General features: G+C 51.7%; 7 protein-coding genes across 7 annotated transcripts; 5 read left to right on the top strand and 2 right to left on the bottom strand.

Annotated features, from left to right (window-relative positions):
• Positions 1-1,502: 1,502 nt before the first annotated feature.
• Positions 1,503-3,733, top strand: AA0111_g5057 (putative urea active transporter 1; the record flags this gene model as incomplete). Its single annotated transcript, XM_028651127.1, has 5 exons — positions 1,503-1,573; positions 1,621-2,029; positions 2,077-2,179; positions 2,234-2,802; positions 2,852-3,733. The coding sequence occupies 5 exons, from the start codon at positions 1,503-1,505 to the stop codon at positions 3,731-3,733; spliced, it is 2,034 nt and encodes a 677-aa protein (XP_028507045.1).
• Positions 3,734-4,399: 666 nt separating this feature from the next.
• On the bottom strand, positions 4,400-6,199 carry AA0111_g5056 (WD repeat-containing protein; the record flags this gene model as incomplete). The annotated part of the gene is made up of 1 exon (XM_028651126.1): positions 4,400-6,199. The coding sequence occupies one exon, from the start codon at positions 6,197-6,199 to the stop codon at positions 4,400-4,402; it is 1,800 nt and encodes a 599-aa protein (XP_028507044.1).
• A 686-nt stretch (positions 6,200-6,885) lies between these two features.
• Positions 6,886-9,247, top strand: AA0111_g5055 (hypothetical protein; the record flags this gene model as incomplete). Its single annotated transcript, XM_028651125.1, has 2 exons — positions 6,886-7,396; positions 7,458-9,247. 2 exons carry the CDS (start codon positions 6,886-6,888, stop codon positions 9,245-9,247), a joined length of 2,301 nt encoding a protein of 766 aa, XP_028507047.1.
• Positions 9,248-9,515: 268 nt separating this feature from the next.
• Positions 9,516-11,418, bottom strand: AA0111_g5054 (hypothetical protein; the record flags this gene model as incomplete). Its single annotated transcript, XM_028651124.1, has 2 exons — positions 9,516-10,928; positions 11,083-11,418. The coding sequence occupies 2 exons, from the start codon at positions 11,416-11,418 to the stop codon at positions 9,516-9,518; spliced, it is 1,749 nt and encodes a 582-aa protein (XP_028507046.1).
• A 3,534-nt stretch (positions 11,419-14,952) lies between these two features.
• Positions 14,953-16,660, top strand: AA0111_g5053 (Sugar transporter; the record flags this gene model as incomplete). Its single annotated transcript, XM_028651123.1, has 2 exons — positions 14,953-15,404; positions 15,457-16,660. The coding sequence occupies 2 exons, from the start codon at positions 14,953-14,955 to the stop codon at positions 16,658-16,660; spliced, it is 1,656 nt and encodes a 551-aa protein (XP_028507041.1).
• A 542-nt stretch (positions 16,661-17,202) lies between these two features.
• On the top strand, positions 17,203-18,425 carry AA0111_g5052 (hypothetical protein; the record flags this gene model as incomplete). The annotated part of the gene is made up of 2 exons (XM_028651122.1): positions 17,203-17,334; positions 17,385-18,425. 2 exons carry the CDS (start codon positions 17,203-17,205, stop codon positions 18,423-18,425), a joined length of 1,173 nt encoding a protein of 390 aa, XP_028507040.1.
• A 631-nt stretch (positions 18,426-19,056) lies between these two features.
• Positions 19,057-20,670, top strand: AA0111_g5051 (hypothetical protein; the record flags this gene model as incomplete). Its single annotated transcript, XM_028651121.1, has 1 exon — positions 19,057-20,670. The coding sequence occupies one exon, from the start codon at positions 19,057-19,059 to the stop codon at positions 20,668-20,670; it is 1,614 nt and encodes a 537-aa protein (XP_028507043.1).
• Positions 20,671-22,005: the final 1,335 nt, after the last annotated feature.

Below are 22,005 nucleotides of genomic sequence, written 5' to 3'. Positions count from 1 at the left end.
TCGCCCTTTTACACACGACATGTTGCCTCAATTTGGTTAGCGTGTCCAGAAGTGGTAGTCCCTCCAAGCCTCACAACATTGTAATCTCGCTTCTGAACTCGTGTCCGCTTGTACAAAATGATGCCATAATATTGAAGATGTGGTTATGGATCGGAGAAACACCGTTCCGTGTTTTGTGCAAAATATTATTTCGTCCCTCTGTTGTCGATGCGATATGGCAGCCATTGGTGAGTGAATGCCAATGAGTGTATGCCAATGAGTGTGGCGGCTATTACGACGTTGATGTTTCCAGAGTGTCGTTTGCGCCTATGAGAGAGCCTGCGTTGAAATATATTGTGATTCTAGTAAAATAAGACTGGGTCATGAAGGAAGGTGCGGTTAGCTGTGCTGGTATCCGCTCCTGCTTCTCCAAGCTTGAGAGAGCGCCTTCGTACCACGGACGCCCTGCCAGTGCGCTCAAGCAACCTGCATGTCATCGTCTCAATCGTTCAACAAAATCTGGAAATATCTCATGTGTTTTGCACTCAGTGTAGATGGCGCACTAGGGTTCAACGCTCATTACGCGCTACTAAAGATTTCGATGCACGATGCATTAGCGACCTGTCAACGACGAGGTTGCTCTGACTGTCCCCGGTCAAAATCCCCAACGCTATCAGATGCAATACCAACGCGATTTGGCATCTGGGGCTGGCAATCCCGCCAAAAAGATAAGAAGTGGTTGACATCCAATAACCGATCACAGATGGCAGTTAAGCGAAGACGCTAACATCGCCGTTGGAAGCTTGACAGAGAGCAACAATCGCTTTTTCCGCCCTCCAACGTCTTTCCGGCATCTTGTCATCGAGATGCTAAGGCTTGGCCTATGGCTTGTCGCAGTTCGTGACTAGTGTACTGCAAGTATGCGAACACTTGCCTCCCTTGATATCATAATCTGCTCGCAGCTCCTGACGGTTGCGCTCTATCTATCGCGAACAGCTAGCTGCCCAACCCGGAGAATCACAAAGCCGTACGAATCTACGATTGGTCCCAGCTCGCGCTGAGTAAAAGGTGTCACACAAAAAATCGCATCTTATCTACATTGTTCCGCCGCGTTATCGGGCCATACCGGGGTGCGAAGATCGTTTCCACTCAAGACATGCGCCCTGCTGTTGCTCAACCCCACGAAAGCCGCCTGAACCATGCAGAAAGTCTAATACAACGGCCGTGATCGCTGCCAACGTCAATTATCATCCGCCGTTATGCACGCTAGCCTTATGGCTGGCTATGCTTGCCTTGTGCGACCGGCAGATGAACGGTAGTGTTCTGGCTTTATCTTCGTCGACGTCCTCATCTAAACGTTTTGTGCCGTCGGCCTCTGACTGAAGCTTTTTGCATTGACTTTGAAGCGGTGCTTGGTCGTGAGCTTAAATATATTTAAGCTTCTCGTACCTCCTCTGGTGTAGCACTCCCTACTTGCTGACTGCTACAACCTTCCACCTTCGGGTCTTTTGTGCTCGCCCAACATGAGTACACCTCCGCCGCTGAGCCAAGGTTTTGGCTATGGCATTGTGATAGGTTTAGGTTTTGCCTTCTCGTAAGTGTCATGTCTCCTTTCAAAAGACCTTCGCTAAATTGTCATAGATTTGGCATGATCTTGACGACATTCGTGCTCAAGAGATACAACTATGAGCTCCAAACTTCCGAAATGTTCTCAACCGCTGGTCGTACAGTGAAATCAGGACTTGTTGCCTCAGCCGTAGTATCATCCTGGACATGGGCAGCTACACTTCTCCAGTCCAGCGCTGTTGCCTATCGATATGGTGTATCCGGCCCTTTCTGGTACGCCTCGGGAGCCACTGTTCAAATTATTCTGTTTGCTACAATCGCTATCGAACTAAAGCGAAGAGCTCCTAACGCGCATACGTTCCTCGAGGTTATCAGGGCTCGGTATGGTGCTGTAACACATATTGTTTTCATGGTCTTTGGCCTCTTCACCAACATTCTTGTTACTTCTATGTTGTTGACAGGTGGTTCTGCTGTTGTGACTTCTGTAAGTGTATTTCTAATGTGAGTCCGTTCTCGAACTAACATGTGAAGCTTACTGGCATGCACACTGCAGCTGCCTGTTTCCTTCTACCAGTTGGTGTAGTGTTATACACGATGTTCGGAGGCATCAAGGCTACCTTCTTGACTGACTATGGTATGTCTCCTCTACCCTGAGTTGTAGGAGAGGACCGCTAAATTCTAATTCCAGCACACACCGTGGTCATTCTGATCATCCTCTTGATGTTTGCTTTCACAGCATATGCGACCAACGAGAATCTTGGGAGCCCTGGCAAAGTTTTCGACCTGTTGGTACAAGCCGCATCGGATCATCCTGTTGAAGGAAATGCCGGTGGCTCTTATCTGACCATGCGCTCGAAGGAAGGTGCCATCTTCTTCGTGATCAACATCGTGGGTAACTTCGGTACTGTTTTTTGCGACAACGGTTACTACAACAAGGCCATTGCTGCCAGTCCTGTTGATGCGCTGCCCGGATACATCATGGGTGGTTTGTCCTGGTTCGCGATTCCTTGGCTAGCTGCTACCACAATGGGTCTCAGTGCCATCGCCCTCGAAAACAACCCAGTTTTCCCAGGCTACCCCAACCGTATGGCTGATGCTAACGTGACAGCTGGACTTGTGTTGCCTACAGCGGCTGTTGCATTGATGGGATCAGGAGGCGCTGCAGCGGTGTTACTTCTCGTCTTCATGGCCGTAACATCGGCCATGTCTGCGGAACTCATCGCTGTGTCCTCGATCTTCACATATGATTTCTACCAGGTAACCATACTTTTGCACTAGACAGAAATGATTCGCTGACACACTCTAGACTTATATTAATCCCAAAGCTACCGGAAAGCAACTCATCTACATGTCACACACTATGGTTGTCGGCTTCGCTGTCGCGATGGCAGCATGGAGCACAGGACTTTACTACATCGGCATCAGTATGGGATATCTATACCTACTTATGGGCGTAATCATCTCGTCCGCCGTTCTTCCCGCCACCCTCACACTAATGTGGTCAAAAATGAATTGGGTAGCAGCAACCTTCACCCCACCCCTCGGTTTCGCCTGTTCTCTCGTCGCCTGGCTCGTAACCGCCCAGAAGGAAAGCGGAGAGTTGACGGTCCTCACAACCGGTGCCAACAACCCCATGCTAGCAGGCAACGTCGTCGCTCTGCTTTCGCCCATCATCTTCATTCCCGTATTCACATATGCCTTCGGCCCTCAAAACTACGATTGGCAGAGCATGAAAGCCATTCGCAGAGGCGACGACCACGATCTCGCACTCGCCGCAAATGTCGACATAGAACGAATCCCTGGTGAGCAACGACGCGCCATCCAAGCCGAGGAGCAAGAACAGGCCAAGTTACTCAAAGCCTCGCGTATCGCGCGCTGGCTGACCCTCTTCATGGCGATCTCTTTCCTCGTACTGTGGCCTATGCCTATGTACGGGTCTTCGTACATCTTCAGCAAGAAGTTCTTCACAGGCTGGGTTGTAGTCGGAATCCTGTGGATGTTTTGTTCGTGTTTCGCAGTCGGGTTGTATCCGCTTTGGGAGGGAAGAAAGACTAGTGTTCGGACTTTCAAGTCAATTTGGGCCGATGTCACGGGCAGGAAGAAGCCTGGGAAGGGGCCCCAAATTGTGGAGGGCGAAGGGTCGGATACGCCGCCTGAGGCCATGGAAGAGAAGATGGTGAAGGAGTAAGCACAGGTAGAAAGACGTTGACGCAGTATTGCAAGTCTCTCGGGAATGGTGAATACCGTAATACAGCTCCGCAGTGTCGGTTGTTGCAGTAATAGTACCATGATTGCAAAAGATTCGAAGAAGTTCAAATATGTTAATGTTTTCATTTTATCCAAGACCAAACGCCTGCCCATCTTCCCAGATGTAACACCTTTCCAAGCGCATCAAAGCGCATTGATTAAACCATGACAAGAAACGCCCTCGAAAGACTATAGACCGAGTCCGTCTTTTCCCAATATTCGTAAATGTCATGAACTTCGTTGTCCATGGGACGCTCGAAAAGCCAGTTATAAAATTCTCAACGCCTTGCAATGCTTCCGAGACGCCTCGCTTGCTGAATGTGGACAAAAAAGCCATGATAAGACCCAGTTGTACGCTTGACAGATGTTCCGAGGGTAGATGTGGAGAAGCCTTCCCCGTGTGAAATGGGGGAGAGGATCGCGTCACATACCCAAACGAGATGTGATACTTACCAACTTACCGTTGCGCGTAGAGTCGGATGAATAACACCAGCTCCATTGCGCAAGCCGGTAGTTGTAATGTCCGTGCTAGACACTTATGATTTGAGCCTACTACTCCTTCTAAATTCACAAGTCCGATGTGAACTCTGTGGTCGAATGTAGTGACCTAACGGATGGTCATCTGCTTGGTGGCGCTGGGCTTCATGGAAGCAGAGCCAGCAGCGGCAACGGAAGGCTGGCCGGGCTTCTTCTCAAAGATCTTCCAGAACTTGAGGGACTCGTCGGCAGCGGCGGTGGCAAGCATCTGACCATCAGGGCTGAGGCAGCTGTGGAGGACACGAGACTCATGGGCAGGGATCTCAGGGTTCTTGACACCAGAGGGGTAGCTCCAGACACTCAAGCTGTTGTCGGGGAAGCCACCAGTGCTGACAATCTCCTTGTAGTGGGTGCTCCAGCGCAAGCTGGTGACCTGGGAGTCGGTAGGAATGTGGTTGATGCGAGCACCAGTAGTGGTGTTCCAGAAGTAGATTTGACGGTCGTTGGAACCACCGCCGGTGGCAAGCAGGTTGGATTGCCATGGGCACCATGAGACAGCCTTGACAGCAGCACGGTGGTTGGTCTTGGTGAACTTGGGAGCGGCAAGCGCGCGAGCATCCCAGATGTTAACCATGTTGTCGTTGGCGCCAGTAGCGAGCTGGGCACCATCGGCGCGCCACTCAAGACCGCAGACCTCTCCGGTGTGGGAGACGAGCTCAGCAATCTTGTGTTGTGCGACGCGAACGTCGTGGTTGTACACAAGACCAGAGCGGGCACCGGTGGAGAGGATGTGCTTGTTCCATCCCATAACACCAACACGGGTCTCGTGGCCGAACATGCTACGAAGCTTGGTCTGCTCCTCAACATCCCAGATCTGAACCTCGCCCGTGCCGAGACCAACACCAACGTAGGCACCATCCCCAGACCACTTGACGGATGAGATGTAGGTGTCAGCAGGGCACTCAAGGAGAGAGGCCACTGAGCCGGAGTCAGCAGACCAGACGTAGACTGAGCGCTCAAGACCGATGGCGACCTGGTTACCGGAAGACCAGTCAAGAAGGTTGAGGTAGTAGTCATCGACAAGACCAGGAGCATCGAGGACGCGCTCAGGCGCTGATGGGATGCGACGACGGCTCTGTGCATTGGCGGCGCTAGTAGGCTTGAGGGGACGGTTGTATTGCGAGCGAAGGTCGATGGGCTTGGACGACTCAGGCGGGGCAGGCTTGAAAGCAAGAATGCGAGTGTTTGTGTTGATGCCACATGCCGAGGCGAGTGTGGACTGGTATGCGGCCTGGCCAGGAGCAGGCTTTGATTTTGATCGGCTCTCCTCGTCGTCGTCCTCGAGGCTCAGACCCTCCAAGGAGAGTGTGACGTCTTCCTCTGACCCACGGCCACCGAGATCGAAAGCACTGGCGGCGTTGGCAAGCACGGTTGAGCCCTCCTGCTTGGAGCTAGACTTGGGGCGCTGTTCAACATCGAGCTTGGCGGCACCGACACTGCGGATGCCCTCGCTTGCCGTCCGGTTGGGGATGAAACGGTCGGCAGCGTTGTAGGCAATGCGGGTCTTGGTAGGGCGAGCGCGAATAGCAGCCGCCGCCTCCTTCTTCTCCTTCTTTGCCTTGGCCGCGGCAGCAGTACCGGATCCAGTGAGGGCCCACTCTGATACACCGAGTTCTAACCGGCGGGGAGTGTGTGTGTGGGAGCGAGCAATGTTGGACTTGGGGGAGTCGCGGGTGGTCTTGGTGACGGAGCGCTGGATGCGGGACTTGAAGTCGTTGCCATGGATCGACTCGTGTGCCTGCACATCGGAAGTCTGAGTGCGTGGGGTGCGAGGGGAGGGTGTCAGTGGTATCCGACCGCCGGCGGTACGGGTGTTGAAGACTGCAGAGCGCTTCTTGACCGGAGTCACGCAGACTGCTGTGCTTGCCATGACTGCTAGTCTCTTGCTAAACTGGGTTAGTTGGGTTCTTAGTACGTGGACATTGGTTGATGGCATACAGTATATGGGTTGGTTTCTGCTATATGTTGTAAGGATTAGTATAAGACAATGCTGTAATCGATGCTGTCAAGTATGGATTCGAAAGTAATTCAGTGGTTTGCACTCTGGAGATGGAGATGCAGGGTTGTGCGGCTGGTAGAGTGTGTGGCAGTGGACATGTACGAGGGCAGGTATGAGGACGTTTAAGTATCCTTTGTTTACGCTTGCGTTGACCAGGTAACCGAGACAGGACCCAGACAGGACCCTGCGCGAGGCTGGCTGGGCGACGGAACACTGGCCTCATGACATCACATGATGGTGTCCGGTTTATGAATCAGCCTGCATAGTCGCCGTGCCTCCGCATGGCCTTGCTTTTGCGTGCAGCCCCGATGATGGCTATGGCTTCATGGTGTCTCGTCGTGCCAGGCTGCGACGCATCAGCATAGTTGCACCTGGTCGCATACTCACTGCCACTGATGGCCTGACGAGGTATTACCAATTGTGCATTGAATCTAGGAAAACTTAGTGCTCAGTGGCCAACTCTCGGGTGGCTCGCTACTACTCCTGTGGCCGTGGCAGGGCTGAGTCGTCGTGGGTCGGCGCTTCCGGTTCGAGCTAGGGCGGTGACGGGCGGCAATATGCACGGCCAGCCAACTCAACTTCCTCCCGTCAAACATTCTCGCAGCCTAGACAAAGGCCATCCCTGCCCACTGGGGCTTCTACCACCAAACCAACTTCACCAACTTCACCGCGCACGATCCATGGCACAACCACCTGCTCGATCCGCTTTCCCGTCCAACATCCTCAACCCCGCCCTTACCTCGACACCCTCGCCCAGCCTCTCGCATACGAACACGCCCGGATCCGCCAGCTCCACCAACAACACGTTCCTCATGTCTGCGAGCCCCGTCCGAAGCCGTCGATCAGCCGTAGAAGGTTACAAGCCCAAGATGATTTCGACAATTGGCGCCAAGCCCGCCTGTCTCGTCAATGCCTCCGTGACATATGTTGGCGATGACCAGATATACGCCTTTGGAGGCTTCGACCAGTACACCGACGAAGTATACAACCACGTGCTTCGTTTGAACCTCGTTACACGGCAATGGAACCTGGTCGACAACTATGGCGACATTCCAGGCGTACGCATGGGTACGTGCTCACCGCTCCAGTTCCACACAGTACTTGTATCTTGACTGACACCCCATCCTAGGACACACTGCATGCCTTTGGCAAGGCAACAAGCTCCTCGTATTTGGCGGAGAAAACGAGCACCGCCAGCATCTTGCCGACGTTATTGTATTCGATCTCAAAACCGCCCATTGGACGCAGCCCGAACTCCACGGGCCCATACCTCGCGGCCGTGCACGCCACTCAGCTGTTATATATGACGACAAATTGTACATCAGCGGTGGCCAGACTGGGCATGATAGCGTGCTAGACGACATCTGCTACCTTGACCTGAAGACATGGACCTGGTCTCGGACATGGAAATTCGTCCCTCGCTACGACCACGCCAGCTGGATCTGGAACGGTCGCATCTGGATATTCGGCGGCATCAACGATGACATGGAAAAGAACAATGAGATCTGGTGGCTCGATCTCCGCGGTAGTCCAGAGTTTGACCATGCAATGAAATATGGGACGGGCGACCGGCAACTCATCTCATCCCGACATCGTTACCCTGTCCCGGCTTCTGGCCAGCTCGCGACCGGCAGTACAGGCTACACTGCAAATTCCAGCGTTCAGTCGTACCACGGAATGGGTTCAAGTCGGTCACCCTATGTTGCGCCTGGATCCATTTCGTCTCTCAGGTTCCATTCCAGTCCAAATCTACCATCACAGGCCGCGGGTACGCATTTCCACATCTTCTCATCTGGCTGCATGCTGGACTTTGTCACCCCGGCAGAGCTGAGTTGCGAGACGAGCTTGTCCAGTCTGGAGCTAGACACTTTGCGATGGCAGAAGCTCGCCGACGGAAAGGATCTTTACAGCCCCAACTACCGCTGGCACTATTGCACCACCAATCCTGAAGGAACACATGCATGGCTTCTGGGCAGCCCAATTGAGTCGGCCAACGATGGGAACCATAATGGTGAGTATCTTAGCGACGTTCTCGCCATCGACCTCCGCAAGTACGGCATCCTGGGTAACGAGCTGGCCTCGGACACGCGCTCCAAGATGATGCCCTCTTCTGACGCCAACGTTTCTTCGCATCTCACCGGCATTGGTGCGGATCTGTCCCTGACGTTCGACCAACCACCGGAGAGTGGCAGCGGCGCAGACTTCATCATAACGGCGGATCCTGATGATGATGATTATGTGGATGTTGCAACACTAGATCCCAATGGCTCGTCAACGGCTGTAAATCCAGTCTCGCGGCCGATACACGTCCACAAGCTCATTCTACATGCTCGTTGGCCTCATTTCGCCCGTCTATGGAGCGCCCAGATGGCTGAGTTCCATTCGAAGAAAATGCATATCCCTGAGCCATACTCGGCAGTTCGGGCGTTCCTGTTCTACCTGTACACCGACAGTATTGCGCCGAATCCGCAGAATGGACCCAGCCTGAACGATGTGGCCGGCATGCTTGTCATGTCAAACATCTACGACATGCCTCGTCTTCGCCTGCTCTGTGTAAACCGTTTAGGCCGGGAGCTCGACATCGAGCACGCTGCCACAATCTGGGAGCGTGCTGCTACTGCTGGAGAGGACTGGCTCAAGCAGCGAGCTGCGACGTTCTGTATGCAAAACTTTGGTAGAATCGTCCGCACAGCAGGCTACCGTAGTCTCAGTCCCGCAAGCTTGATTGAGCTTAGTTGTGAGGCTACCCCAGAAGCGCGTGTCGTTGGTGGGGAAGATCTGGATCTGCTCAGCCAGCTTACCGGCCGCTCCTTTGGTGGTAGTAACCGCAAGCGGAGCTTGGGTAGCGCGGGCGTTCTCACTGCTGGGGAAGATGACGGCGAGGACGAGGTGGAAGATGACGGTATGGATGTGAACTAATCTTCTCTGGCAACTTGATTTTCCTGCTTTGTATCGTACTTCACAAGCATATTGGCGCGGCGTTGGTCACTTGGAGGTAATTCGGAGGCGTCTCCCGGTCGGATTTGATATATGCATTGCGTGGGCGCGCAGAGATTCTGGGGACGGTGTTTGAGTCCATGGTCCTTTTTTTTTTTGATGGCACGCACTCACGATAACATGATTGCATAAGTATTATACCGCTATATAGATACATCGAGTTCTACTTCCGCTACTTTGGCTCGGTCCACTAGCCATATCGAATTCTTCGTCCGCCTTTCTGCTCTAGCATCTGGCAACTTACTAATATCCCCTTTCGTTCTGCATAATGAATAGCATCCCGCCCATTGATCTTGGTACAATTATTCGCTTTGATGCTCTGCAGCGTTGGAAGCCTATCCGCCAGCATCTTGATGGACGCTCCTGTGATATTAGTATGAGACAAGTCGATCGTCTTGAGTCCCGTCTTATAGGTGAGAAGTGCCTCGATTTCATCGTCGTCGCATTGCATAGTGGATATATCCAAGGACTCAAGCGCTGGTGTGAGAATCCGCGGTGATTGACCTAATATCGAGTTTTGACTCAGCGGAGTAAACAATCGGCTGTTGTCATCGAGTAAGCCGTGTAGTGACAATGAATGAAGGGCTTTCTCTGACAAGCATTTATGCGTTTCGCCGTTTTGCATACAGCATTCTAGTAGAACTTCTATTCCGTTCGCATTTGCATTGAGGCCGTCGAAGCCAGATATGGTCAAGTCTGTAAGCTCTGGGACACAGCACCGCTTCAAGCTCCCAAAGTCTGTTAAATTCAAGCTCCCGTGGCTGCCATTGTTGTCAAGAACAAGTCGCTGTAGTGTTGGTGGCAGCAATGGGAAGCCTTGAAGGTCCACCCGTTTCAACACTAGACTCTTTAGCGGCGGCAGCTGTGTCACTTCTCTGGGCCACCCTTGTCCGAATTGAAAGCCTTCCATGTTGGAGAGTGACAAGTTTTCAAGGCATGGTGTACGGCTCAGCAATTCGGTGAGTCCGAAATGAGTCGCCATGATCTGATGACTCCAGTGTATGCTAAGTGTTCGGAGGTTTCCAAATGAGATTGCCCAGTTAGTGGCGGATCCCAAGCCATTTGACGAGCTTGCCACTCCCCTCGTTGAGTTGAGGACTAGGTGCTCCAGCGCAGGTCGAGCATGCATTATCTCCACAGCAGATACCCCGCGAATCTCCGGATGTATGATGAGTGTCTTTAGATTTGGAGCACCCTTGACAATATCGAGTAACATAGCTGGCATGGTATGTGGTAGAGAGATGAGCTCCATTTCTGAAAGGTCCTTGGCGGCCTTCGCAAGGTTCTTGATGACGTCCAAATGTTCGAAGCGATGCACAGTGACGCGTGTCATGCGGAACTCTGAGCGTTTGAAAGCGATATTGATGAAGGAGCGAGGAACGGGTCTGCGAGCACCGGAAAGATCGAGGTGCATCCAAAGCTTGGGCAGCTTAGAGAGATAGTCCCGCCACCCTTTGCTGACGCGCATGCAATTGACCATGTGGCGGAAAGAACAATATTCCAGTACCATCTCCGCTAACTCAGCAGGCAAGACTGTCAATGGGTCGATGGCTGATGCAGGTGATAGTTTGCGTGTTTGCTTGTCGTGGAGTTGTTGCAATAGCTAGTAGCAGTCAGTCACGTCACTGAAGTGAAAAGCGAACAGCATCCATTCTTTGATGAGAAAAGTGACAGGCCAATTGGGCCCTCTTTCAGGTTGACAACGGAAGTACTGCCTCCAAACGAACCGGAAGACAGAACAGGATCACATCACATACCTTGAAGTTCTTGTCGCTAACTGGCACATTCTTCATACCATACTTATAGATCCCAATGGCTGTCTCGGGCTTTTCCATCTTCTCTAGCACACTTGCCGTGCGCAAATATCCTTTGACGTCCTTCTTGTTCAACCTGATCATCTCTCGGCCGTCTTTGACAGCAGCATTAAAATTGCCTAGTTTATCGTACGTAGCAGCCCGATGATCATACAATTCTGCGGTTGGGCAAGACTCGATGCCTTTTGAGAATGTTTCCAAGGCCTTTTCATACTGCTTGAGCTTATAGTAGCTGCGACCAATTTCCTGGTACTCTTCTGGTAGCATTGTGCGAGCCATGATGGTCAGAGAAATGTATCCCAAGTAGGCCGATGTTGGACCGTAAATGGCTATTCTGATCGCGCAAAGCGAAGTGAGCTTATAGCACAACAATAGTCAAACCCAGGGTAAATTGTCTAGTTGCGCAGAGATCGTCCGGCAAGGCCGCGCATTCACGAAATTAATCGTTCTGAAAAAAGGAAATGGATATTCTTCGGAAATTTGTAGGTCGTTTCTATCCGTGGGTCTTTCGTGTGGAAAACGTGATGTACCAGTTGCGGTGTCGAAACGCGTAAGTGATGTGCTGAAGTACTGGCGACGCGTCGTAGACCCATCGCGCTAAAATGGCCAGGGCGGCTTGTGCGCACTGGCCTCATCTTCCGTTGAGCTTGCTAATTCAGGCACCAATATTGTCCGCATCAACAAACACCAAGGCCAACGATCTGCATCGCCCGCGATAGTGTTGGTGTCTTGTTCTCTTCGCAGAGTGATACGTAATCGGCGGCGCTTGACGCTTGCTACCCAGATGCTAGTCTCACATCGGCACCAGCAACTAAGCTTACTATATGACCACACTTTATGTGTGACACTAGCAGCATGATGCTGAATTCACTAACACGATACGGATTGATTATCTACAGGACCGACTGTCTTTCGTTACAAGGTCGCCACTAATCCGCTGGCGATTTACGAAGGTGTTTGAACTGGAACAACTTGCAGTATTGAAAAGGAGAAGTAAAGTCGATACTAGGAGGGAGCTCGTGTCTAATTGAGCTACGACTAAACATACCGAAGCCTGAAAATACTCGCGGTACGTTATGCCAACAGACGTTCGTGCTGAACCTACTGAATACCTTTAAGCCATATGATCACGTTGGTGCAACTCGTGAAAACGAGCTTCTTGTTACAGAAGTGCCGACTACCAAACGAAAAAGAAAAGCATCTAGGCTTACTCTTCGCCTGGGCCTGGAAAAGCATACCAAGCGTCTTAGATTTACAGACAAGAACCAGGAAGATTGTTTCTGCTGATATTGTGAAAGACATGTGAAAGTCAACTACGAGGAAAAGGAAAAGGGCCGTTCCGTGGATGGAAGAGGGACATGGCAGATGCACCGAGATATTGCCTCGGTCAACCGCCGGGGCAGACGTGGGAACGAACGAGGTGGGAATGAGAGAGTTCAAGGCGTCCAAGCCCGGACTCTCGTCCGCCCCTGGATCCGCTGTTCTGCGACTAGCATTGGCAACCACAGGGCGATGCATGTTTGACCTAGTGATTTTAGCGATGGTGGGACACATGACTGTTGAGGAGGAGTAGATCCTGGAGATGGTGGGATCTCCGCATTGTCTTGGGACATCGGATGGAATTATCGGACATTGGCAGCATCCTTCGCACATTGGCTATGTCTTGAAATCGGGTTGAATAAGTCCCTCCGACGCAGGGTCGGAGGTCGAATCAGTCGGGGCAGTAGTACGCCTTTATGCGGCACAGTGTTTGCACCGCCGTCATAATACAGTGGACCTGTCATCTATATGCAGCGCTCGCATCGAGCGGAGACCCCAGAGCTAGGACATCACACCAAACCATCCTTCAGTTTGATCTTCGCCGTTTTCCCCAGTCCCAGAGTCCTGGCAATGGGGTTCACGATGGTGACCAAGTGGGATCAAAGCAAGCGATTCTGTGGAGGTCACTCATAACCATGATGCATAAACAAAAGCTATTGGCGGATTTTGGAACGACCCTGCGTTCAAGGAAGTGCTAGAAATGTGGAGTGCGATTATCAGTATGATTATCAATACGGCATTTGAATAAAGCGGAGACCCCGACATTGGACGGCGCTTCCGGTGACAAACTGGAGAGTATGTCACTTGGCAGGGACACGTGCGACAGCGCGGTATAGTGCGCGCCGAGGCGGATGTAAAGACGGTGTTTAGGCAGTAATATGTGGAGTTACCATGTCGTTGGTGTATTTGGCGTGTTTTAGCACACGATATGGGAGCCGTCTTTTCCGTGAATGTGGTATGCTTGCGGGAGCAAAGTTTGGGGCGGATTGATGGGGTGCTGGAGAGATCCGCACAATTTTGTTGGGCCGTGGGGTAAATGGGTCAATATGGAGCGTTGTCGCATGTATGCATGCTATTGTTCAGAGCATTCATTGGTACTGTTTTGTCCCGCGCGGTTGATGAAAAGGAGGGAGTTGGGACAGAGCAGTCAGCACGGATAGCCCAAAACAGGAAGGCCCGAGATCTGCACAATGAGAGCCTCATCCCCACGCTAGGCTTGGGAACTCCACACGAGCCTCTCCCGACTGCTAAGCATGTACATTGGCAACTTATCCCGCCATGGCAGAAAGCGCGATTATCGCATACTGCTCGCAACGTCGGCCAAGGCGATCAACCGCATGGCGAGGTTTTGTAGGAACGATGTAAGCAAATGGGGATGCTGACCTCAGTGGGAAAATCTATTTGGGTAGCAAAGGCATACCTACGTCCAACCTCGGGAACCTACAAGGCTCACATGAAGCACACTGCTATCACGTGCAAGGAATGTCTCCTCCCGGCCGGCAGTCGCCTCCGAGCTTCAATTCCGCCCGATGTTCGTCTGCACTCCATGTCACACGTTAGGTAGCGGGCCCGACATCACAGCACGCATCGTCACCGTTGCAGAACATGGCGTGTTTAAGCTCCACCACATACGGTCCTTATTAGTTAAGATCTTCGGCCAAGTCGCAGAGGCTGCAGAGCCGCATGCGCACGGTTGGTCAGACCCTGCATGGGGATGGACGCGAGTCGCCGGTGCATGACGTCAAGCGTGCTCTTGTTGAGATCGAAGCCGTGCCGTATAGGAAAACTTAGGACGCTATCCATACACGGCGGCATGTAACCCGAGACGGCGCCCTTGATGACTGGCGGTATGCGAATGAACGCTGAGTTCCTGCATCATCTTGACGTGCACCTGCGTACCGTACGTTCGACGACAGGCGACTCGGCGTGGCGTAGTGCGCGAAGAAACTTCTTCCGTGATTCTCGAATGTCAGGCGAGCCAGCCGTTCACCACTCGTTCAACCTTCATCTTTCCGCTGGGGCTCCCCAGCATCACCCCAAGCCTTGCACACATGACGTAATGTGGAGGAAGACCTCGGGCTAAGAGAAGAGGCACCCAGTGCCGAGCGCGCTTGTTGGTTTGCAAGCGTCCTCCGCTCTTCTCCAAGATTGGCCCAGGATGCCCTTCTCCACCAACAGACCCCTGCTAAGTTCGCCTTGTACCCACAGTTTATTTGCGCCTCTACCGCCATCAACAAGGCTCGCATTATTGCTACACCAGCCAAGGCCAAGATGTTGGAAAAAAAATCGTTATCTAGTTTTCTCCACGCGTCAGTCGTACCTTGGTAGCGTATCTTTTAGTGGGCCGAGGGTAGACGACCAGCAACCACGTTTTGGCCGAAGACCCTTGTGCTGGTACTGCGATGATCATTTAAAGGTGTACTCTCTCCCCACGGATCTTTCCTCCCCAGCATCTCCTCACATCTCTCCAGCTTTGACTGATACACTGCAACCATGCCGCCACGTATTAAAGAGTCCGAAAATGGTGTTCCCACCTACTGGGGCCAATCCGGTAGGATGCTCCAGGTCCTCATCACCATCGTTGCCGTTACCGATTTCCTCCTCTTCGGTTATGATCAGGGTGTTATGAGTGGTATCATCTCCGCCCCTGCCTTCGTCTCTGCCTTCCCCGAAGTCGATGGCGACTCCACCTACGAAGGTTTCGTCGTCTCCATCTATGCCGTCGGTTGCTTGCTTGGCGCCATCTTCGTCTTCGTCTTTGGTGACAAGCTCGGACGCCGCAAGAGTATCTTCCTCGGTGCCGGAGTTATGATCATTGGTGTCATTATCCAAATTGCCTGTGTCCCTCCATCCAGTGGTGCCACCGCCCAGTTTATTGTCGGACGATGCATTACTGGTGTTGGCAACGGTATCAACACTTCCACCATTCCCACCTACCAGGCTGAGTATGTTCCGTTCCAATCCATCTCCCAGGGTCTTTTGCTAACTGCTTTCTAGATGCTGCAAGGCTAAGAACCGCGGTAAGGTCATCTGTATCGAAGGTTCCATGGTTGCCATTGGCACGCTCATCGCCTACTGGATCGACTACGGCTGTCTATACGGCCCCGATGACTTCACCTGGAGATTCCCCATTGCTTTCCAGTGTGTCTTCGCCGTTATCGTCATCATCATGATGATCTCGCTTCCTGAGTCTCCCCGATGGCTCCTCAACCACCACCACGAAGATGAAGCCGCTACTGTGCTGGCTGGTCTCAATGGAGTCGCCCGCGACGACCAAGAGGTTATCATCCAGATGCAAGTCATCCGCGATGCTGTCAACTCCTCTGGTGGTGGTGGCAAGGTCCCAACCAAGGCTCTTCTGACTGGCGGAAAGTCTCAGCACTTCCGCCGTGCTATCCTCGGTGCCTCCTCGCAGTTCATGCAGCAGTTGTCTGGATGTAACGCTGTCATCTACTACTTCCCTATTCTCTGCCAGAGTGCGTTGAACACGACCCACAACCTCGCCCTTCTTCTCGGAGGTGTTAACATGGTTGTCTACGCCCTCTTCGCCGCCACCTCATTCTACTTTGTCGAGCGTGTTGGCCGCAGAAAGTTGTACCTGATCGGTACCGTTGGCCAGATGACTGCCATGATCATCACCTTTGCTTGCCTGCTTCCCGGAGGTGTAAACAACGAGAACAACGAGGGTCCTGCCAAGGGCGCCGCTGTCGGTCTCTTCCTGTACATTGCCTTCTTCGGTGTTACCTGGCTTCCTCTTCCCTGGTTGTACCCTGCCGAGATCAACCCCCTCAAGACCCGCCAGAAGGCCAACGCATTTTCAACGATCAACAACTGGCTATGGAACTTCTTCATTGTCATGATCACCCCTGTATTGATCACCAACATCGGCTGGGGTACTTACCTCCTCTTTGCTGCCCTGAACGCTTCCTTCATTCCCGTCATCTACTTCTTCTACCCCGAGACTGCTGGTCGTTCCCTTGAGGAGATCGATCTCATCTTCGCCAAGGGCTACACTGAGAAGATGAGCTACGTGCAAGCCGCTAAGCAGCTGCCCAAGATGGACGAGGCCCAGATTGCCGAAGCCGTTCGCCAGTACGATCTCTCTGACAGCGACATTGAGAACCGCTCTGCGGCTGGATCGCTCAAGGAGAAGCGTCAGCAAGATGAGGAGCTCATGCCTCAGGCAGGCGGACAGATGTAAAATCCCAATATTTGCAATGGCGAATATTTGAGCGCTGGTCGTACACGATTGCGATACAGCGCGCTGTGTGCGCTTCAGTATCGGCGAGCCGATGTTTGTTATGCATAATGCCTGGAGGAATTATACCCGACGCGCAGTCGTCAACCCATCTAGGTTCGAGATGCATGGAGAAGTTTGTTAGGTCGCATGCTTGAATGTATGTGGGATTTCTTTTTATTATTATTGCTGGTTTTGCAGAGCGCGCATTATACCATAGAACGGCAAATGTCGTCAAGCCATAGATATCTATGATCATGTTTTACATCTTAAATTCTTCACCATGAGTACATGATGTTGTGGTGAGGTTCTGTTGCAAATGACGGACAGAACTGTGAGACTTACCATTATGACTTCGTTCTTTACTATGCAACTCTACAATTGCTAGTTCGTGTTCATATAACGCTTTGAAGTGGCTGCACAAGAATGTGGTTGTCGCTGCCTCAAGGTTGATTCCAAAGTCCGCCGCGCGCACGTGCCTTGGCATTTCGGAAACGTTCCGAGATATGACACTTGTCTTTCGATCTTCAACACCGCACTCTCGCGTCCCCTACCTGCAACTGAGCGACATGGCGAAAGCGAGTGTCTCGTTGGACACGCTGGGTCCATTCTTGGTTTGGCAGTTTCTTATACCAGTGGTAAGCATAGGCCTTAGACTTTTGCCCTAGCAGGGCCTGACGCGACAAAGGCAGCAGGATGGACTCAATCAGTCCTCTACAGCATCTTCATTCGCGCCGGCGACCCTAAACCGCAACCTGGCACCCCACGCTACATCAAGCATCGCCGCAATATTCTAATAGCCATATATGCGGCCTATTTTGCCTTTACCATCTACGAAGTCGACTTCAACCTCCAACGCTCCAGCAACGCGTACAACGACCTCGGCGTACCGATAGATGTCGATGAGAGCGGACTGAACTCACGCTTCAGGCGACTGACAATCCGCTATCACCCAGATAAGATTGGACCAAATGTGGATAGAGATCGGGCAAACGACTTTTATGTTCATCTGAAGCATGCTAGGGACATTATCCTTGATCCTGCGAAGCGCTTTGCATACGACCGCTTCGGACCAACCATCTTTGCGCAGTGCCAGAGCTGTTTGACCATCAAAGATTACACGGACAGCGCGCTGCTCACTGCGGTTACGACCTACGGTGCACTCCTCATCGTTCTCGTCGGTGCAAACGCCCTCGGTTTCCTTACTGATGGCTCGTACTGGCGCTACCTTGGTCTCTTGGCTGTCGCAACGTTCGAAGTCCGTACCGCGCTTCGCCCTGACCACCCTACCATTCTTTCAAAATACCTGAACCCACTCGTCGCGTCAACGCACTTCCGTCCTGCGTATCTACCCTTCCAGATCATCACCATAATAAAGAAAGCTGCCATTTCCCTCACGCAGTTCCTTGCTCTGCTCATGCCACTTTACCGTGCCGATCCTCAACATCCTACCAAACCTACCGACGATACCGAAGACACCCGCCACAAGCAGCTCGACCGTTTGAGTGGGCTCGTTGCAGAGAGCAACAAGGACGCGAATAGACTGTTGGAGTTGGAGAGTATACCGTACAGAGACAACGAGAGGGCAAAGAGTGAGCTGAGGGAAGCACTCAAGAAATACATGGTGCAGAATGTGGTACATCAGGAGAGGGAGGTGAGGAATGCAATGGGCGAGGTTATGATGAGGAGAAGGACTGGTGTACCACATGGTGCTGTAGGCACAAGATAAGCTTGTTGCAAGCTGATCGACGAATGGTAGCAATCTAAAACTATTCTGTTATGTCCTAGGGATCCGGCAGAAACCATATTTGACGATTCTGTCTATTGCGCCTCACCGTCAAGGACTCTGCCTCTGGGTACTCAGTTCATGCTCTCCTACCATGATTGAGGAATGGAAGATTGATACGATAGGACAGAAGACGACAATAGGTAAGACGGAGCTCTGTCTGATTATGATCAATATGGAAGTGGCTTGGTAAATTTACACTATCCGATTTCCAAAACCTGGGATTGGACTTGATCAGTCTTCTCTCAATTCGGAACTCTATCCGCCATCTGTGACGATGATTAGTGTCCCGCTTTGGGCCGTTTGTTGCTAAATCCGACTTTTGCCCCCGGCTGTGGAACGAATTCCGATGATCCGCCAATTCCCCGCAACCCACCCCACACATTCTAATACGCTTCCAGCAGCATTGACAGCAGCTCAATGGAATATTTTGCGGCCGTCGGAATAATGCTGTCCGCTTTAGCCTATGAAGGAGGTGTGATGATGTCGATATAAGTTCTGTCGTATTGTATGCAGGTATATGAAGCTTGGATATCCCTCATCCAAACGCAGTTACGACATCGACATCTTCACAATGCCTGCACTTCGAGCAGCCGCAATCTCACTTGCAGCCTCTGCTGTGTACGCCTACCCAACGACAGAACCGTCCGGAGCACCAACCATAAGTTTACCGAATACTGCAGAAGGTGCCTCGATCCCACATAGCAATTCTTTCGCGTCGTTCTCGTTCGAACCCGCATTCTGGGTTGAATTCTTCGGCAATGCCAGCAATCCGAACAAACTCACCTTTAGCGTTTTGGATAGGATCCACGAACATGGCGGAAGACCGGTAATACGGCCTGGCGGTATCACCATGGACAGTATGGTTTTCGACAAAGAAGGCGGCGACGTAGTGCGTACTACCAGCCCAGAAGGCGGAGTATGGCGAACCACTGTTGGACCAAACTACTACAAAAGTTGGAGTAATTTCCCCAACGGCACCAAATTCATTTCAACCCTTAATTTTGGCAATGAGAGTTTGGACATTTCTACTGGCCTTGCAGTCGCATCACTTACGTATCAGTCTGACAAGGTTGCATATTTGGAACTAGGAAACGAGCCGACCAATTATGAAGAAAGTCGGTGGAATGACTCGACAGCGGCCTATGTGCAGGAATGGAAGCAGTACACAGCTAGCATCGATGCTGCGTTGGATGCATTGAACAGTTCAGATCTGCCTCAAGAGCGCTGGTGGGCATCTTCCGCAACTACAGATGACTCAGGCCTAGAAGTTCGACCTGCTGCGCTCATTCCAGCAGGTATCGACTCGGAAGATCAAGTTGGCATCTACTCAATACATTCGTATGCCTTCTCAACCTGCGATCCCAAACGCGCAGCTCTGGCTACCATCGAAAACATCCTCAATCACACCGGACTCACCCGCTACTGCGACGAAGAAATCTACCCATCTGCTCGCGCTGCTCTAGATGCAGGGAACAGATGGAATATTGGCGAGTTCAACTCTGTGTCTTGCTCTGGAGCACCAAATGTTACCGATACATTCGCGCAAGCACTTTGGGTCGTGGATAGTGAACTCATCTACGCGACACGAAATGCCACTTCTACGCATCTACACCAAGGGGCTACACTCGCTCTTCAATCAAACGAACAACTCAATACACCTGGGGCAAATGGTAGCCCAGGCTTCAGCACTTACTCCATGCTATACCCCCGCGACAGCGACTTGAGAGGTCCGGCACGTACTTTGCCGTCTTTCGTTGCGCAGCTCTTCATGGCTGAGGCTTTCGCTGTGCCTGACACTCGTGTGCGCGCTCTCGAGCCTCCAGCTGGTGTTGATTCAGAGTCTTTCTCTGCGTATGCTTTCTATGTGGAAGATCACCTGGCCAAGCTTGCTCTTGTCAACATGAAACCTTACTATGCCAATTCAACTGAGAACTTTTCGGTTCGCGTTGATTTGTCAGAAGCCGTCAGTTCCGGTGGCGGATGTTTGGGTGTGAAACGGTTGACGGCGCCTTTTGTAAACACCGGTAACAGTTCGTTGGTGTCGTGGGCTGGACAATCTTTCCCTCAGGGTGAGGCGATAGGCAAGGCAGTAGTCGAAGCAGTCGGGGAGGACAATGTGGTGGACGTCAGAGGTAGCGAAGCAGTACTCGTGTTCTTTGATAAGAACGACGCATACGGTTTGTAGGTCTCATAACATGCACGGCGCTTCCAGCATTGATACAACAGTGTAATTATTGCGGCAGCAATATACCCTAGACCTGCCCCGGGAGCTATCGTAGCCTCGTCAGTAAATCCTTCTTTCAGCTCTTCTTCTGTTGGAGGCCCGGTATCTGCCGCAATCGAGACCTCCGTTGATCATGGTGGTGCTGTTGGTACGACAATATGTGTTTGCAGTAACGTCGATATCAGTGTTTATTGGAAGCGTGGACGAAATAAATTCGATGCCATCTTCGTTCAGGTAGTATCTGAGCTTATCCTCATAGCATGCTTGATGTTTCTCTCCACAGCAGAAACTGTGGCCATTACACTGCATGACGAGTGTATAGTCCTCTTGTTGGCCTGTACAGTCAGTTCCACCATCTCACTGCAAGGGCAGACTAACGTACCGCATGTTTGCCATAAAGGTCTGTATTCGCTCCCATCTATTTCCCATTCAGGACTTGTACAGCTTAGTATAAACTATTTTCCAGTATTTGATATGTCATGGCTATAGCAAGTGCTCCGAACGCGGTCGTCATTTTGGACATTATGTGTTCTGTTCAGATAACAGCATATGTGTAAACCAATACAAATTCATACCAGAAGGTTGGTATCTTTCTCGCCATATCCACCATACTAGTGAAGCACTAGAAAACGTAAGGATGAGCAGACCGAGAGGGCCGACTGATAGATAATGAATTACGAGGCGTGGGAGCTTGATAAGGATATCCATATCGATAGGGAAAGAGTAGCAGAGGCTACAAGTACAAGATAGTGGCTGGCTGTTCACTGAACGAACTGGCAGGTATGCCGATGTGGAGCAATGAACCATCCACGCTTGTGAATCTTACATCTGTATCGCGTAAACTGGTGCATCTACCACAGTGCGCCTTGTCGCCGAATCCTTCATTTGCTTCTATTTCCGACACCATCCGAATTCAAGGGCTGAGGCTAAGCTGTAGAGCTGATATGCTGGCATTGGCGGGTCGGCATGAAGTTGCATCGTGGCTTAGGCCGTGTTGCGCTGTTGAAAGGCAGTAGGGAGGGATCCTTCGGCCTACTAAAATAGCTAGCGCATCACTCCTTCGGCATATGTCGCAACTTCTTCTTCCTCAAATGCAACCTTTCCATCAAGTTTCATAGATTATTTTCGAAGCTCTCGACAGTGTAAGATAGATAGTAGTATATTTCCTTGCCCCACTCGGTGGTAGATTTCGCAAGTTTTGCGGGCCGACAAAAACAAGTGCCTAGCCACTAAATCTGCATCGCATGAAGGACGATACACAGGCGCAAGCCTAGTTTCGTCTGGCGGCGCCACAGA

Source organism: Alternaria arborescens (genome assembly GCF_004154835.1).
Source record: "Alternaria arborescens strain FERA 675 chromosome Unknown contig_10, whole genome shotgun sequence".
NCBI classification, from domain to species: Eukaryota; Fungi; Ascomycota; class Dothideomycetes; order Pleosporales; family Pleosporaceae; genus Alternaria; species Alternaria arborescens.
The sequence above is the reverse complement of the archived record's forward strand: the minus strand, read 5'-3'. Positions and strand labels throughout refer to the sequence as shown.